Source organism: Amia ocellicauda, chromosome 16, assembly GCF_036373705.1.
Source record: "Amia ocellicauda isolate fAmiCal2 chromosome 16, fAmiCal2.hap1, whole genome shotgun sequence".
NCBI lineage: Eukaryota > Metazoa > Chordata > Actinopteri > Amiiformes > Amiidae > Amia > Amia ocellicauda.
Window position 1 is genome coordinate 12,816,784 of NC_089865.1, and position 16,214 is coordinate 12,832,997.

Here is a 16,214-nt window from a genome sequence, read left to right on the forward strand (position 1 = left end):
GTTTGATTCATGCTTGATGTACAGTTCAGGTTGGTAATTCAATTTGCGATTGACCGATGGGAAGCGGGCACATGTGCCATTTCTCTCTGTGCGAGCAGACACCCATGGAATTGGTCCAGCAGCACTGAGCGACGCACACTTCCTACAAGGTGTCCGAGTCGTCTCTCAAATCAATATAGTCATTTGTTATCTAAAATGACTTCTTAGAAATATTTTTGAGGAAAATCCACAATTCACACGTTATATATACATGATAAAATAATTTAAAACAAGCTTAAATATGTAGGCTACATTATAACAAAAGGAATATTACGTCAGACATGTACTATAGTCTATATTTATATACATATCGTTCAAGTATTATCTTGCAGGTATTTTTTCGATACGCTTTACAATATCGTATACTGACTGCATATTATGTTCTAGAAGTTCCTTATCAATGCAACTGATTTCGTTTTAACACATTTTGAATATCTTACACGAACCACGCTTTTGCAGCCCCATACAGATGTTGCATAATAGATACTAAACAAAATATTAAAAAGATACATAAAAACAGACATACACCACGCAACGAAAACCAGTCTACTGTATACTGAAGACTCTGTCGAGCAAACGTAGGCTCATGCTTACCCCCAAGAAACGGTGCCTATTTAAAATATCGAAGTAAAATCAGCCATGTGTGGAGAAATTGCATTGGAAATGGCAAGTATTTAAATATATATATATATATATATATATATATATATATATAAACCTATAAAAAAAATACCAGGGGTCTTGGTGCTTGAAAGATGGATCCATGCAACAGTTATTGATTGACGTGTCGCTGTAGTACTTCTCTCTTTTCCGGGCTCCTGATTGGTCGAGCCGCACTCCTTGCCGGGCTTCCCGCGCTCTGATTGGCTGCGCGCTCCGGCCAGCTGTACTTCAAAGCACGCGCTCTGCACAACTAGGTCGAGTCCGCTCGAGCCCGCAGAGCCGCCTGTGCCAGTCCCGCCGCCCCGCCGCCCCGCCGCCGCACAGACCCGGCCCTGGATATGGCTACGTCTATACTTGGGGTAAGTTTCTTTTCATGTGCCTGCAGTTGAGTTTATTGTGTTTTTCAAATTGGAGCTCAATGTTTACGTTCCTAGACAATTGATAGGGCATGCAAAGGTGATTTTCGTTTGTTCTTTAAGGTTGTGTTTTTCTCTAAACGCGCGACTGCATGATTTAAGCAAACTTTATTTTTTCCCAACCGTTTTTGTGATGTATTTGTGTTGGGAATATGGAATTTGAGTGCTTTCAAAGTCATTGCATACAACTTAACGGATACCGAAATCAATGTATAAGGTTTTTGCATTTTTTAAACTTTTTTTATCTTGTGTACAGGGAGAGATTCAAAGTTATATATTACAATAAAAGTAGCTAACGAAAGTATACGATATTTAATGACTAAATGGACGTGATTTCTTGTGTGAAATGTTAAGGAGTTATTAAATATGCTCGTTTGTGTTTGAGATTTTGTTTTCAGTAATATACAAACACTAACGGGTGTATTTATTTTCGTGAAGTCTGTGTTATCTGGGGTTTATGTAACACAGAGTTTTTCACTTTTCTCTTTGCAGGAAGAACCACGTTTTGGAACTACTCCTTTAGCCATGCTGGCTGCGACTTGCAACAAAATTGGTAACACGAGTCCTCTGACCACTTTACCTGACTCCAGCGCTTTCGCAAAGGGCGGATTTCACCCCTGGAAGAGATCTTCTTCAAGCTGCAACTTGGGATCAAGCCTCTCTGGGTTTGCTGTGGCGACGAGCCGGGGAACCACCGGACTTACCAGCACTACTGGAACCGGCAACAGCGCTTTCTGCTTGGCCTCCACCTCGCCCACCTCCTCTGCGTTCACCACCGAATACAGCAGCCTGTTCTCCAACTCCGCCAGCGTCTCGTCGCAAGACTCGGGACAGTCGGCGTTTATCTCCAAAGTCCACACTTCAGCAGAGACCCTGTACCCAAGGGTAGGGATGGCCCACCCGTACGAATCGTGGTACAAATCTGGCTTTCACTCGACCATCTCCAGCGAAGTGGCCAATGGAGCGTCCTCCTGGTGGGATGTTCACACCAACCCAAGCTCCTGGCTGGAAGTGCAAAACCCAGCCAGCACTCTGCAGACCTCCTTACACTCTGGGACCCCCCAGGCCACCCTGCACTCCCAGCTCAGCGGCTACAACCCCGATTTTTCCACTTTGACACACTCTGCCTTCAGCTCCACTGGGATAAGCCCGACAGCTTCTCATCTGCTGTCCACTAGCCAGCACCTGTTGACGCAGGAAGGTTTCAAAACGGTGCTCCCCTCCTACACGGACTCCTCCACAGCCAACGCCATGATTTCCGGAGCCAGCACGGGCATAGGGGGCTCGGCCAGGTCGGCTAGGAGGTATTCGGGCAGGGCAACTTGCGACTGTCCCAACTGCCAAGAGGCGGAACGGCTGGGGCCAGCTGGGGCCAGTCTGAGAAGGAAGGGGCTCCACAGCTGCCATATACCCGGGTGCGGCAAAGTCTATGGCAAAACATCTCACCTCAAGGCGCACCTGCGGTGGCACACCGGGGAGAGGCCGTTTGTCTGCAACTGGCTTTTTTGTGGAAAAAGATTCACAAGGTCTGATGAACTTCAGAGGCACCTTCGCACGCACACCGGGGAGAAAAGGTTTGCCTGTCCGGTGTGCAACAAACGCTTCATGAGAAGCGACCACTTAAGCAAACACATTAAGACCCACAATGGCGGAGGAGGAGGCAAAAAGGGAAGCGACAGTGACACCGACACCAGTAACCTTGAGACCCCCAGATCCGAATCGCCAGAACTCATTCTGGAAGGGGTGAACTCCGGCAGGGTGCAGGGCAAAGACCCCACTCCAGGACCAAACGAGTCCTAAATACAAATACTACATGTAATTGGGAACTAACCTGACTTCAACAAGTATCTCATGATCACATAAAATGGCACATATTATTTAAAAGAAAAAGAAAAGAAAAACGGGTCTGGGAGTTGTGAAACAAAGTAGGAAACATGACCTACGAGATTTCATATTTTAAACGAAAATTATTTTATAAAAACGCCACCACGCAGTAATCGCAAATATTTGTAAGGATGACGAGCATCTTATGAGATGAAACAAATGCTTCTATAAGAATGACTGTTCGTCTTTCAGACATTTCAAGCAAAGCTGTTGTAAAGAGCTTAAATGAATTACTTTTTTGTATGGATCAGTGCACAAAAGGTGAGCAAATATGATGATGATGTTGGGACTATTACTAGTGTGTATCGTTGACATTGACTGTACAGATAACGATATTAATAAGCAAACATGTTTTTTTGTTTGTTTGTTTGGTTGTTCTTTTCTTGTAAATGTTAATTATAATAGTTTTGTCCGTGGTTGGGTTCCTGAAATTCAGGGATTTTCCTTTACTTTCGATGCACTTTGTGGATATCAGTCTGTATGTAAACGGCTATTTAAAATGAGTTACCCTTTTCTTTACTTCGAGTAATTGAGCCTCTTATATTTTAAAGAGATTATAAACATTAACTTGTATAAAATTTCACAAGTATAAGCCTTTCATTTTCTTATCATTAAAGGGATCTAATCATCAAATCTAAGCTTTTCGTATTTTTATGAAAATGACTTGTGGCTCTGTATGCCTTTTCTCTATCTGCTCAGAAACCTCTTCCAAATATGAAGCCTTTTAGAGGTTTATTTTGTTATGGGGACAAAACCACAATTTAGTTCAAATTATTTGATCACTTTCCAAAAAAATAATAAATAACAGATTTCCTTTGCAGTTAAACGAATCACTATATATGTGTGTGTGAATGTGAAATGTACACAAACAGCAGTTAGGCTATTATAAAATCAATCATATCACAGAGATGCTGCTGAAGATCTAGGCTACTTTAAGCACAGATTGACGTCTGGCTTTTTCTCTCTGTGGAATATATCAGTAGTTAATTCCCCGGAACAGACATTTCATGCCCAAATGAAAATCTTGTTAAATGTTATTAATTTTGACTTAGAGCACATAGCAGCCCCCTTGTGCCGTGTATTCCCTATTAGGGATTCGTGTCTTATCAAATATCTAATTAATCTCCTAGACATCATTTGTTCTGCCCAAGTTTATCTGAGGTTGTCCGAAGGGAAAACTCCCGAGATTTGCGGTAACAAAGCTCCCTTGAATCTCTATTTTAATTGTCCAAATTAACTGCTGCCATTTGCATGTCAAACGGAGCAATGGCAATCCCAGAATAAACGTAAAGCGCAAAGAAAAAAAAAAAAACGCAACACTTGATTTGATGTTATGGGAAGGCAACTGTCCCATTCCCTTTGAGAAGAAAGAGATGTATGCAAATGGTGCATTTGAAATGCCTGTGTCGCGGCGCAGTCAAATGGTGCTCGCATGTTATTTGAATATCAGTAGCTCCGCAGTGAAAAGGTTCAAGGATGCTCTCTGACTTCTTTGTGCTTACCCAGTGCAGCGTCCGATGCCAAAGAAAAACCCCAGGAATAATTAGAGCCGGGGACCGGGCCTGGGAACACGTTAGGGACAGGAATCTCATTTAGACAATCTCTTTCAAAACGGCGCAGTTCAATTGACCAGAAGGCAATTATTTAGACGAAAATTATTTTCTTTTCCTTTTGTGTACTGACGGCTGGTTTTGCAGCTTAGATAACGCCACAAAAAACGGTAGAAGAAAGATTATTGTCAATAATTATATTGCCATTCTCCGGACGCCTGATAAGTGCAGATTTAAATCGTTTTGTTTTTGTAATTATTATTATTATTATTATTATTATTATTATTATTATTCAATAGTTTGCATTCGATCTCCCAGGACAACATTACAAAGTAACACATTTCTCACATAAAAAAGCAACATAATTGTATCCAACTATTTATTTGCGTCATATATAGTTAATATCATCTTGGGGTGCTACATTCATAAAGAAATATATTATAAAATGGTGTTGTTAAATGAATGCAATAAGCGAAACACACTTAGCAATTATATGGTACTATTGAGTATTACACAGAGAGGCGAGGAGGACACGATCTAAGTGGGCTGAAATCTGCGGGGAGAGAGCTGCCCGGGGATGCGGACAGTGGCTGCTGTCAGTCAGCGCGTCTCTGGAATGCGCTCTCGCTGGGTGTCGGGCAGAAGTCAGCTTTGTTTTCACGCCACAATGGAAGGAGATCAAAGTGTCCAGGTCCAGTCTGGCAGGACACAGGGGGACACTGTCCAGCTCGCTGATCAAGGAGCTAGACGGGTTGTCCGCGCCTTCCTCGGGTCAGAAAACGTCCATCACACCGCACTGCTTCAACCAAAACATGCTGGACATTGTGTGTCATATTTAAAAACCAAGTTTGCAAGGCGGTCTGCTTACAGTGCGCTGAACAAAAACACGCAAGATAACATCAAATTTAAAAAATAAATGTGTATTATAATGCACAATTTAGCATATGAAAATCTAGCGCATTTTAAATACATATTTAAAAATACAAAAAAAAAACCATAAAACAAAAGCTATTTAGGCGAGTTAAAAATATTCAATACTTTTCACGCCTACAAGAACTACAAATTATTATAACGTGAACTTTAGTCTACGACGAATATATAGGATATAAGCAAAGTGGGTGTTTGTTTCTCGGGGGTTATTATAGGCACCATGAAAAATAACTAGTTTAAGTGGAAAAGGGGCTGTATATATTTTCCTAACCAGAAATGCTTTCAAAATTGATACACTGGTATTAACAATATAAATCAAGAACAATGGACAGATTTTTATGTTCAGGCTGAACATCACACAAATTAAAACATATTTACAGAAAGCTTTAAAAATACTTTAAGGAAGTATATAAGATTGTGTGCCTCTCATGTCTTGGATTTTCTAAGAAAGAAAGAAAAGGATATATTGAAAAATATCGCTTTGTATACATTCAAACACTTGCCCAATATATTTATTTTACTTCGAGACAAACTCTTTCCCCAACACATCAGCGCCACCCGCAGGTAATAGAAGAACAGATTCCTACTTGATCAACATCGGTTTGAAAGATTTGGAAACTGTACACTACAATGCAAGCATCATTTAAGGTTATTTAATGCATATGTGTCCAATTATATTTGAGTGAAGTGTTGCATATATAGAGAAAATATTTCACTCATTCATGCAGTGTCAACAAACAATAAAGAGTACACATAATCCGCGAGTGATCTTGTTTTGTAATTCTGAAAATAATAAGAAAATAATAATAAATATCATAATAATAACAATCACTTGTTTTTGTGACTGCAAGAGGTATACATAAATTACGGTCATGACGTCATTCAAAGCATACTGTTCAATAGATCTGGTGATAAATGTACTTGATTACTATGTACATTTCACCAAGTTTGTAACAACTGGTATGTTCACAGCGAGGAAAACAACATAACCCAAAAATATGCAGTATCGTCAAGGATAAAACCCAATGGAGCTTGAAACTAAACCTTTTAGCACAAACCGGGTTACCTGAGTGTTGTAATTACAGTAATTATGTACATCAGAATTACATACTAATTACATTAACATCAAATCATTCTTAATCGAAATCTAATGAGCTAGAGAGGAAGAATTAATCAATGACAACATAAATACGGGCCCTAATAAATATTAATTTAAGTTTCAAGAGCGGTCTACCCTAGAAAGCTGAAATTGGTAGGCGCTGTGCTAATGTATTTAACTCGAAATCGTTCGTGGCTTATTTGGTGTATGTAGCATATATATCTAGATACGTCAAATTATATAAAACAAATAATTATATTGGTGTGTGTCTGTATTCAGGAGAGAGAGAAAGGGAAAATAAAACACTTGTATTTTAAGTATTCAGTGCTAAGATCCAAATGCAAATAAAATTAATGTTTCTTTGATTCAAGAGAAAAAGCATCTCCAGCGGTTAACATGATCTCCCTGTGGGTACTAGATAATCTAGTGATTAAGTAAGTAAGTATGTAATATTTTACTTTGTAGGCGGATGCAGATGCATATTCTGAAAAAATTCCCAAGTTGAAAAATCAATCACCTTTAAATACTGATGAAAAATATGAATGTGTACTACAGGGGAATGGCAGGAACATATACACGACGCATTATATATGACATTTTGGTTTAAAGTTCAATAATTTGTACTCTCTCTCTCTCACACATATATACACACACACACATATAGGCTATATACAAAAATATTGAAACATTACAAGTTAATAGTAATAACGTACATTTTGAGTACCTTTTTGCATGTTCTGTATACAATGCTGTTTCTCCGTAATATTTTCTATCGGCGTATGAGTCAAAATGAACACAAAAAAGGGGTAGAAAATGAAATCTGCAAAGTAACTTTCATCACCTTTACTGCAAAATATATAATCATGTTAACGTCTCTGACTACAAGATTTCACATTGGAAAGAGCAGCAAACACACTAAAAGCGCAATACATTTGAGATGAATGTGCAGCTTTCATTGTCATTTTCAAAGTCATATGAGAGCATTATCTCAAAAAAGTAATAATACGCGCAAAGCGAATGTCTCAAAGAAAACACATGAATAAGATGCACCAATTCACGAAACGTCAAAAGACTTACACTTCAGTGGCATTTGTGAATGAGAATAAGCAGCTCTAAAAATGAACTGATATTCATCCAATTTTGCACCATCGTCAATTAATAAATTGCCTACAGTCAACTATCTCCAGTAAAGAAAATATATAGGGTTTGGTTCGCTCCATGCTATTGTCACTGTAGAATACATTTAATATTTTTAACAAGAAAATATGTAATAGTGTTGTATGAATTAATATTCAGATAGATAATCAAAGATCATCAGATTTCCCCCTGAATTTGTCAGGTAATTTCAACCGTTCCAGATTAAACTACATTAAAATACACCATTTGTTGTACCCAGAAATCCTACTGAAAAATAAAAACAAAGGTCACACACTTCGGCTTATGAAAAGAAATTACATTTTTCTAATGAAACTGGAAAAATTACTAGTTTATTTATGTGCAACAGAAAACAAACGCAAGCGCCACAAAATAGTATTTGAAGCTCAATCTGCAAAATAATCAAATGAAGTTGTTCCAACGGCAGGGCGTATTAATGTCACTGAATTATAAGTATAGCAATAAAAAACATCATGATTACACGCTTCTGTAAATGGCAGCATCAAAACAATTGACAATAGGTTGCGGGATCAATAGATGTTATCCGGATGCCAAGCTTCAGTGCCGCGGGAGAGGCTTCAGCAGCCCAGGTGAGGACCAGGCTTCATCACCGCTACATTTCAACAGCCTACTATTAGATAACACTGCCAAAGACCCTCCAATGACTGAGGTACTTCTAATAATAGCGTCAAAAATTCAAGAAAATTAATCTTTGCCGATTTCATAATACAAATTGCAAATTTGTGAAGGATTGATTGAACAGATTCCAATACGCCTCACATTGCCATAATATATTTAACACTCATATTCCACATACAATTGAATATAAACTGCTTCACATTGATATACTTTATAGATAACGTTATAGGTTCTGATTTTTAAAATGCACGACTCCTTGATATATTCATTTACATGCGCTAAATCGAAGTAATGCGACTCTTACACTTTAAGGCGATTTTGCTAACACTTTGGATGCTTTATACTCACTGATTTAAATTGAATAAATGCAAGCACATGTACTACATACTACATAGCTGCTACATAGTGTCGGCGCATCATTATCATTGGGCACTAAATGCACAATGCTACCATTTAGGAATTACCCAGATGTTGCACTATTCATCTTAGATTTCTTGGGTCTTGTTCATGGTTTGCACAGAAATGAGTATTTTACCCGAAAATCGTATCTTTAGAAGATGAACGACAGTGAATAAATATAAATTCAGACATTTCGTGCGTGTATTACTCACTCCAGCAACACAAAATAACATAACTTTCTGGGGATCCAATTCCCAGGTAAGTGCTAAGGTTTCATCAATCTCGCCTTGGCCACATTCATAATTCCTGCGATTCTCTCTGCCTGGCCCAATATATTTGCCGTTACAATCCCCAAGTAAGATTTTTCTAAACTTTTCAAGTTAGACCCTGTAAATGTGTTCACATAATATATGTAATTTATGATGTATATACTGTAATAATGATAATGTCAAAACACCCCTCAGTACTTGCAGTAATGAGCACACTAGCGCACTCTGCTGGAAAACTTACATATTTTTAAGGAAAATGAATGTCAGTCTGGAAATAAACACACAGGAACATATTTATAGTTTGAAATAAAATAAACTTTCCTCAAATTGCCGCCTGGCACTTAGTTTTATTTAACCAAGTAATTAAACCAGCGTATAATGTGTGTATATATACAACATATTCTACTGCAAAATCAACACAAACAGACCCAAACAGATGTCTGGATTCAAGGAAAGAGCAGTGAGCAGGAGTGGTGAAGGACTCATGATAATTGAAAATGTAGTAAGTAATTGCATTAAGTGCACAAATCATTTCAAATGCATTTTTAATTGTCAAATGCAGCACAAACCAAACAGAATACAGCTGTACAGAAGAATCCAAAATGCTGAAACATGCAAAGAGCACGGTATTTACATCAACACTTGCTAAAAATGTATTTAAAAAACAAAAATGTTGCAGTGGAGTACAAGAAAAACTATTTATAAATTCCCGATTTTCACTGTTGCACTCTTAGCCAGCTAGTTATGTGCGAGTGCCCTCTATCACTGGTCTGCTCGCTCTAGCTCTTTCGGTGGCGGTCCTGCCTGTGCGACGGCCTGCTTTCCCTATCACTCTCACTGTGGTCCCTTCTCCCAGGCCTCTCTCTGCTCCCGCTCCTGCCCCTGCCCTCCCTGTGCCTCTCCCTGATCCCGCCCTGGCCCTCCCTGTACCTCTCCCTGATCCCGCCCTGGCCCTCCCTGTACCTCTCCCTGCTCCCACTCCTGTCTCTCCCCCGTCTACTCACATGCTTCTCTTTGCTCCCACCTGCATGCTGATCCCTATTCCCCGTGGCCCTCTCCCCGCTGTCATCTCTGCGTCTTTCCTGAACATCTCTGTTTTCACTTCTCCTGCCTCCTCCATCCTTCCTCTCCTTCCTGTCCCCTTCCCTGCTTCTACTCCTGCTTCTCACCTTAGGCATGCATTTCTGACTCCCACCCTTCTCTCTCCGCTCCTTCCTGCTCCCTGACCTACTTCTACCACTACTGCGGCTCCTGCTCCTAGATCTCCCTTTCGGCTTCCTCGTACGAGCTGGTGGTGTCGTGGTCTTCTTGCCGTGCGATGCATGTTCATCGTCACTGTCTGCACTGCTGTCCGTGGAAGAGTCCCTCCTGTCTTTGGTCTTCTTTTTCTTGTGGCTCTTGGCCTTGTGCTTCCTGCGGGAGTCGGGGCCACTGCTGCTGTCAGAGCCGCTGCTGCTGGCGGAGTCACTGCTGCTCTCCTGCTGCTTCTTGCGCTTGCTCTTACTCTTCTTTTTTTGCTTTCTCCTTTTCTTCTTCTCTTTCTTCTTCTCAAGACGGTCAAGTTTCCTTTTTAAATTCAAACAGTTTTTACACAGACAAGTAGATGACTTCTATAAAAGGTCAGTGGAAACAATATTCATATATAGTCATCCTTCCTTCATCCAAATTGTTTATTTTCAGTATTTTATTTTATTTAAGATTGTGTTTATCTTACAAATGTGTCCATGGGTTGGGAGCCAACTGGTACAGCTCACTTGTTGTCCAAATCTGTGGTTAATAACAGTCACCTCTCAACCTCTCGGGTACAGATAATAAATTTGCTGTATAACCCCAGATCCATTTACAGGAGACAAAGCTGTCTATAACAGGATGTCTTTAGTCATATACGGGTTCAGCAAAATGTATTTTCAAAAGCACAGAAATGGATAATGTAATGCAAGACAGGTTTTAACTAATATGATATTCCAACACTTAAAATATTGTAAAGTTTTTATACATGAAACACTCAATTCTTTTAAGATGCATCATAAACAAAATGTCAGTTTGGGTGGTCAGTTGTTGCTATGTATTTACAATGAACTGTGGAGATACAAAACGCTGTATTTTTAAAAACACAAACTCAAATGTCCAATCATGAAATCCACTAACTAAAAAGGGAGTCTGCTTCTAAATATTCCAGGACTGACAGAACCAGAGAAGACATTAATGACATTGGATATGTATACCTGAGCAGCTTCTGTTTCTGTTTTGTTGACAGAGACTTCAGGAATTCAACTTCTGGGTCCTCCTCTTCTTCACTTGCTACATATTCCTACAGCAGAAAGCAATGCGTCAGATATTCAATTTGTCAATTAAATGTATTTCAGTCATGTATACCTATTACCGATAAACATAATAGCAAAGCTTCAAACTCCTCTGAATTTATGTTTGTTGTAGACATACATGAACACATTTTGTTTTGTTGTTTATTGAAATACACCAACTTGTGTGGATTTCACAAGAGAAAAAAAAAAAAGCAAAGCAAAGCAAAAAAAAAAAAAAAAAAAAAGCCAAAGCTGTGAATGTAGGATATTTCTCCTTTCCTGTAATTTTATAAACTAGTCTCATTAACTCTGCCCACTTGACTAAACCTAGATGGCTGAGAGCTTTATGGCTTGGGTAATTGGGCATTTTAAAGCAATCAAACTTAAATTCAGGATGTGCTATAGATATTGTTGTTTTTTTGTTAGAAAACAGATTATTACCTGTGATGGATCACAAAGAGTCACATTTCTCCCCAGTACACTTTGTTTCAGCGCAAACCCACTGTTTCTCATCTCCGCCATTAACTCCGAGGGGTGCATTGACGGACCTGTTAAGAAAAATCACAGCCTGAATGTCTCATTGATGTCTGCCTACATTTCCACTGACTCCACAGTAGGAATTCAGTTGTGGCTTTGTTAACAAAAAGTGAGACTAAATCAACTCACTGATCTTCTGCTGAGCAAATCATAAGATATTATTCTCCAAAGCAGCAGTTAGAGGATTCAGAATACAAAATAATTGCATTTTTCTCCCTTCACAGGGGGAGTTCTCTTATACCACTCCACTATCAACAACATACAAGCAGGACTCAGCCTGAATAAACAGATTATTACAGACGCACTGAAGTTTCTGATTGCAAGAGTCAAAATGGTGCACAAATGTTCAGGTGAAACTCCCTGGTGAAATACATACAAAAATAAAACACTTGAAATACCAATAATGGAAGGGGAAAAAGTGCATTTAGCAACTTAAAGTCTGTGAACAACAACTACTCCTTTGCAGTTTCACATATTACTTTACAACATGATATATTAAATATCTTGCATTTACTTAAACTGGCAATAGTATCACTGATGTGCCCTGGGTTATTTCAAATGTCATGGGTTAGAGCTATGTATTTTCCCTAAGAAAAAAATAAAAGGTTTACTACATTACACAAAACCTACTATTAATGGAAAATGTAACAATCATTCAAGGAACTCAATTAAAATGTAAAACATGCATTTAACCCATTATTAAATAACCTTAATGTTTGTGTGATTTAAGGGCTTGACAGATGTGCTTACAAAAGACAGTAGAATATACTACACACAACAAAGATCTGGATGAAAATTATTCTTGCAGATAATCACTATTTAAACTGTCCAAAGTGAAGCTATTTATTTTGTCTTTGGAGCAAGAAAACCCTAAACGTTTTAAAAGCTTTGGTATTTGCATCACCAATGCTGTTTGTTTAAAGTGTTTATCTGTTGAAAGTACCCAAAATTATGATATACTACTGCAAATGTCAGATCAGCAAAAAGCTAAGGATATAGGATTGCTGTGTCTTGAATACAGAGACACTGAAGCACAGGAAAGTGAAGGCATATGTCTTATACTTTGCATTTAAATGCTTACTTTCTTTAAGAAAAAAATAGCTATATCAAAATACTGATAGACAAATACTGTAGACAAGAAAACTTTTTATGAGCTGAATATTCCCTTTGGTATCATTGTAAATAGAAAAGACTTTTAAAATCTGAGGCTGTGAATTGAATAAATTAAAGCATTGTCTTTACTTTTATTGACACGTGTAACTAGCACATTTACTAATGAAAAGGGTTGGACTAGCGGTATATTTATCGAACAATTTTTTTTTTTTTTTTAAAGTGGACTCAAAGCAGAGTCATTAGCACAATTAATTATCTGAAGGGAGCATTTGCAAACTTAATATGCAAAATATTTGCAACATACCTGCACCATCGTTTGCCATTGAGCTTGCGTTGATCCCAGACAAACCGAAGAGCGGGCACTCTCTGTCAGTGTTCACGTGCCCCCATTTGTGACACTTAATGCATCTCACGTTTCTGACCTAAGAAACATACGTAGAATTAATGATTATAAATGCATGTAATTCACCTAATTTTAGACATAATAAAAAATAAAATTATTATTATTTACCTGAATACCAAAAGGCTGATCTCTGATGTTCATATCATCCTTTGCATATCTGCAGAGGAATGGGGAGAAAAAAACAAAAGCAAAGAAAAAACATGGTGAAAAAAAAAGCTCTGAAAACAGACCATTAAAGCACTAACTGGTAATAATTAATCTTTCAAATATACACTGGCTCTAAATAGCATTTTAACACAAAAAGACAATTTAAAGGAAAATAAACCCGTACTTTTCACGTGGAGCCACTTTCTGCCATTCGAATTTGTATTCAGATTCTCCGTCCTGCAGCATTAAAATAAAAAATAATTAAAATATACAATTCTATAGTTTTCTTCAAATGTTACAATGTGTTAATCATTCAAATAACTAACATGTATTATTTGAACTTTTTTCACTAATACAATTTTTCAAATGTTATGACAATGGAACTAATTACCTCCTTTGTCTCTTCTTCTCAGCAGGAAGGGAATCCATAAATGGGAAGGGAAAAAAACAACAACACTCATTATAATGCCCATACAGAGGAGTGCTCTCTTATAATAAACGTTTCTCCATTTTCACAGTGCTTTGATCAGCAGTTACCTTTTGATGCTCCTGGCGGTGCCTCATACATGAAATTGAGACCATTCTTCACACGATCATCGCCCATCAACAATCTGGAAAAAAAAACATTATTTTAAATCACAGCGTATGACCTTGTGAGGACAATTTGTTTTTTGCCACCCCCCAATGACATATCCATCAACCTTATCATTATGTTTTATTCCTTTAAGCTCTAGAAAATAGCAAATAGCAAATATTTTCAGTAATTGTAATCATATATACACTAATAATAATAATTAAACATGCTGTTGAACTCGGTCTCACCTAAACAAAATATATTATGACACTCTAATAACCACAAGAACATGAATGCATAAATTACAGATCTGCTCCTCCTTCCTACACAAATTGTATCTTTTTTCAAGCTTTGTTAGCAGCTCTACAGATCGGACTTCTCAGTGGCATCAGTAAGGGAGTACTGATGTACTGAAATGCTCCCCATGGTGTTAAAGACACATCTTATCTCACCGTGAAAAGGGTATAAAATGCCATTTTTGCCTGTTGAATCAGCAGCTACCCCAGGGACTGAAAACTAGAAGTTGCTGGTTTTCACTCCAGACAACCGCAAATCCTCTTTTTCCATGTGTTTAAGTCCAGCAGCGCACGGTTATTTTGACTGGGTTACATTTCCACAAGCAGAAAAATGCCATCTTGCAACAAGCCTTAAGTCAGCGCAGGCAGCATAATTGCACTGCACAACAGTGGGCAGAAATAGGTAAGGGGGTGTCTTTGCAGGCATGTTAGAAAATCATTGTGGGTATTTTGTTGAAATCTGAAAAGCATTTCCATCTCAAAGTGTGTTTTTTCGTTTTGTGGTTTTTAAAAACCTCAAACAGATGCGTCAGTTTATAATTTTAGATTTTGTTTAGAATTTTTTACATTAATAATTCACTTTTATTTTTCTGCAAATGGTATTTGTGAAACCCCCTATCAAATGTAGGTACCTGGTCCACTACAATAGAAAATAAAAAGGATAATGTATAAAATAATGATGCTGTACTTTTAAAAGTTCAGAATATTCTCAAAGTATGCAAGTGATATATATATATATATATATATATATATATATATATATTAGATCTGATAATACATTAATTAATTAATCTACACCATGAAATGTACCTCACCTGTTGTTGTATGTGTCCTGCTCTTTCAGGTATTGATTCATTAAGTCTTCTTGTTTCTTTTTGTCAAAGGTTAATTTCTGTTCTGCCATCCATACCTGTAGGAGGAAACAATTTAATTGGTTAGATATAGCCTAGGCTAAACATTTTAATTTATATTTGAATGCATTTTTTATATTATTATTATGTATTACTGAAATGGAAACGATTTTCATGTTCATTCATCTATGGGGAATAATCAACCAGTGGTCATTCATTATCTGCACAGGAGTAGACCTGGCTTTTACTGCTAGGAGACAGACATATTAAACATATTTCCTTAATAATAATGACAATAAACACAACCCCCTCCATAACAGTGTCAAACAAATATCAGTATTAAGATGCGTTTAGCTTGTGAATTTAACAAAGTATAAGTCTTAACTACACGACATAAAAAGTGTTTTGAGGATTATAAAAGATGAGTTTATCAACACACTGAAAACAACATGTACTTCTTTACATTATGAAATATGAAATGACTACCATAGGAACTCAATAGACACCATTCAAGATTAAATCACGTCAGTAGCCATTTTTCCCAGTTGGGAGGGTCCATTTATAAACCATGTATACATTTAAATCTCCAGGCATAACACATGTAGGCCCCCGTGAAAATATGAACAATGATTTCAATGTATATAAAGTGTATAGACACAGGTTACAGTGTTTACAAACAGCATCACCCCCGTCAAACATGCGGCTCACCTTCTTAATGTTGGATTTGGAGGCAGGATGGAAATCCTTTTTACACATGAAATTTGCGAATGACTTCCCCATGATGAGGAGTAGAAACGTGGAAACAGGCCTGAGAAAACAAACTGAGTGTAAACAGTCCTACGATAAACCACCCAAGAAGGCACCGTCCTACAGCAGTTACTTTACTCTTCCGGGTGAGGGAAGGACCTTTTGCTTGTATCGTATAATGTCGAATACAGGCGCAGTCG

General features: G+C 37.9%; 2 protein-coding genes across 2 annotated transcripts; one reads left to right on the top strand and one right to left on the bottom strand.

Annotated features, from left to right (window-relative positions):
• Positions 1-756: 756 nt before the first annotated feature.
• Positions 757-3,635, top strand: sp9 (sp9 transcription factor). Its single transcript, XM_066688213.1, has 2 exons — positions 757-1,061; positions 1,611-3,635. The coding sequence occupies exons 1-2, from the start codon at positions 1,041-1,043 to the stop codon at positions 2,916-2,918; spliced, it is 1,329 nt and encodes a 442-aa protein (XP_066544310.1). The 5' UTR covers positions 757-1,040; the 3' UTR covers positions 2,919-3,635.
• Positions 3,636-9,571: 5,936 nt separating this feature from the next.
• Positions 9,572-16,166, bottom strand: cirsr (corepressor of RBPJ and splicing regulator). Its single transcript, XM_066688020.1, has 10 exons — positions 15,976-16,166; positions 15,232-15,326; positions 14,084-14,157; positions 13,938-13,951; positions 13,731-13,783; positions 13,508-13,556; positions 13,301-13,418; positions 11,788-11,894; positions 11,269-11,354; positions 9,572-10,609 (listed from the first exon to the last, which is right to left on the bottom strand). The coding sequence occupies exons 1-10, from the start codon at positions 16,045-16,047 to the stop codon at positions 9,823-9,825; spliced, it is 1,455 nt and encodes a 484-aa protein (XP_066544117.1). The 5' UTR covers positions 16,048-16,166; the 3' UTR covers positions 9,572-9,822.
• Between the last annotated feature and the right edge of the window lie 48 nt (positions 16,167-16,214).

What these genes read in the sequence shown, in the direction of transcription:
- cirsr (XM_066688020.1), bottom strand. Translation starts at nt 16,047, where the DNA reads ATGGGGAAGTCATTCGCAAATTTCATGTGTAAAAAGGATTTCCATCCT. An exon ending in CAGGACACATACAACAACAG is followed by an intron (nt 14,158 to 15,231) that starts GTGAGGTACATT and finishes TTTTTTTTCCAG; the next exon opens with ATTGTTGATGGGCGATGATC. An exon ending in AAAGTGGCTCCACGTGAAAA is followed by an intron (nt 13,557 to 13,730) that starts GTACGGGTTTAT and finishes ATTCCTCTGCAG; the next exon opens with ATATGCAAAGGATGATATGA.
- sp9 (XM_066688213.1), top strand. Translation starts at nt 1,041, where the DNA reads ATGGCTACGTCTATACTTGGG. An exon ending in TGGCTACGTCTATACTTGGG is followed by an intron (nt 1,062 to 1,610) that starts GTAAGTTTCTTT and finishes TTCTCTTTGCAG; the next exon opens with GAAGAACCACGTTTTGGAAC.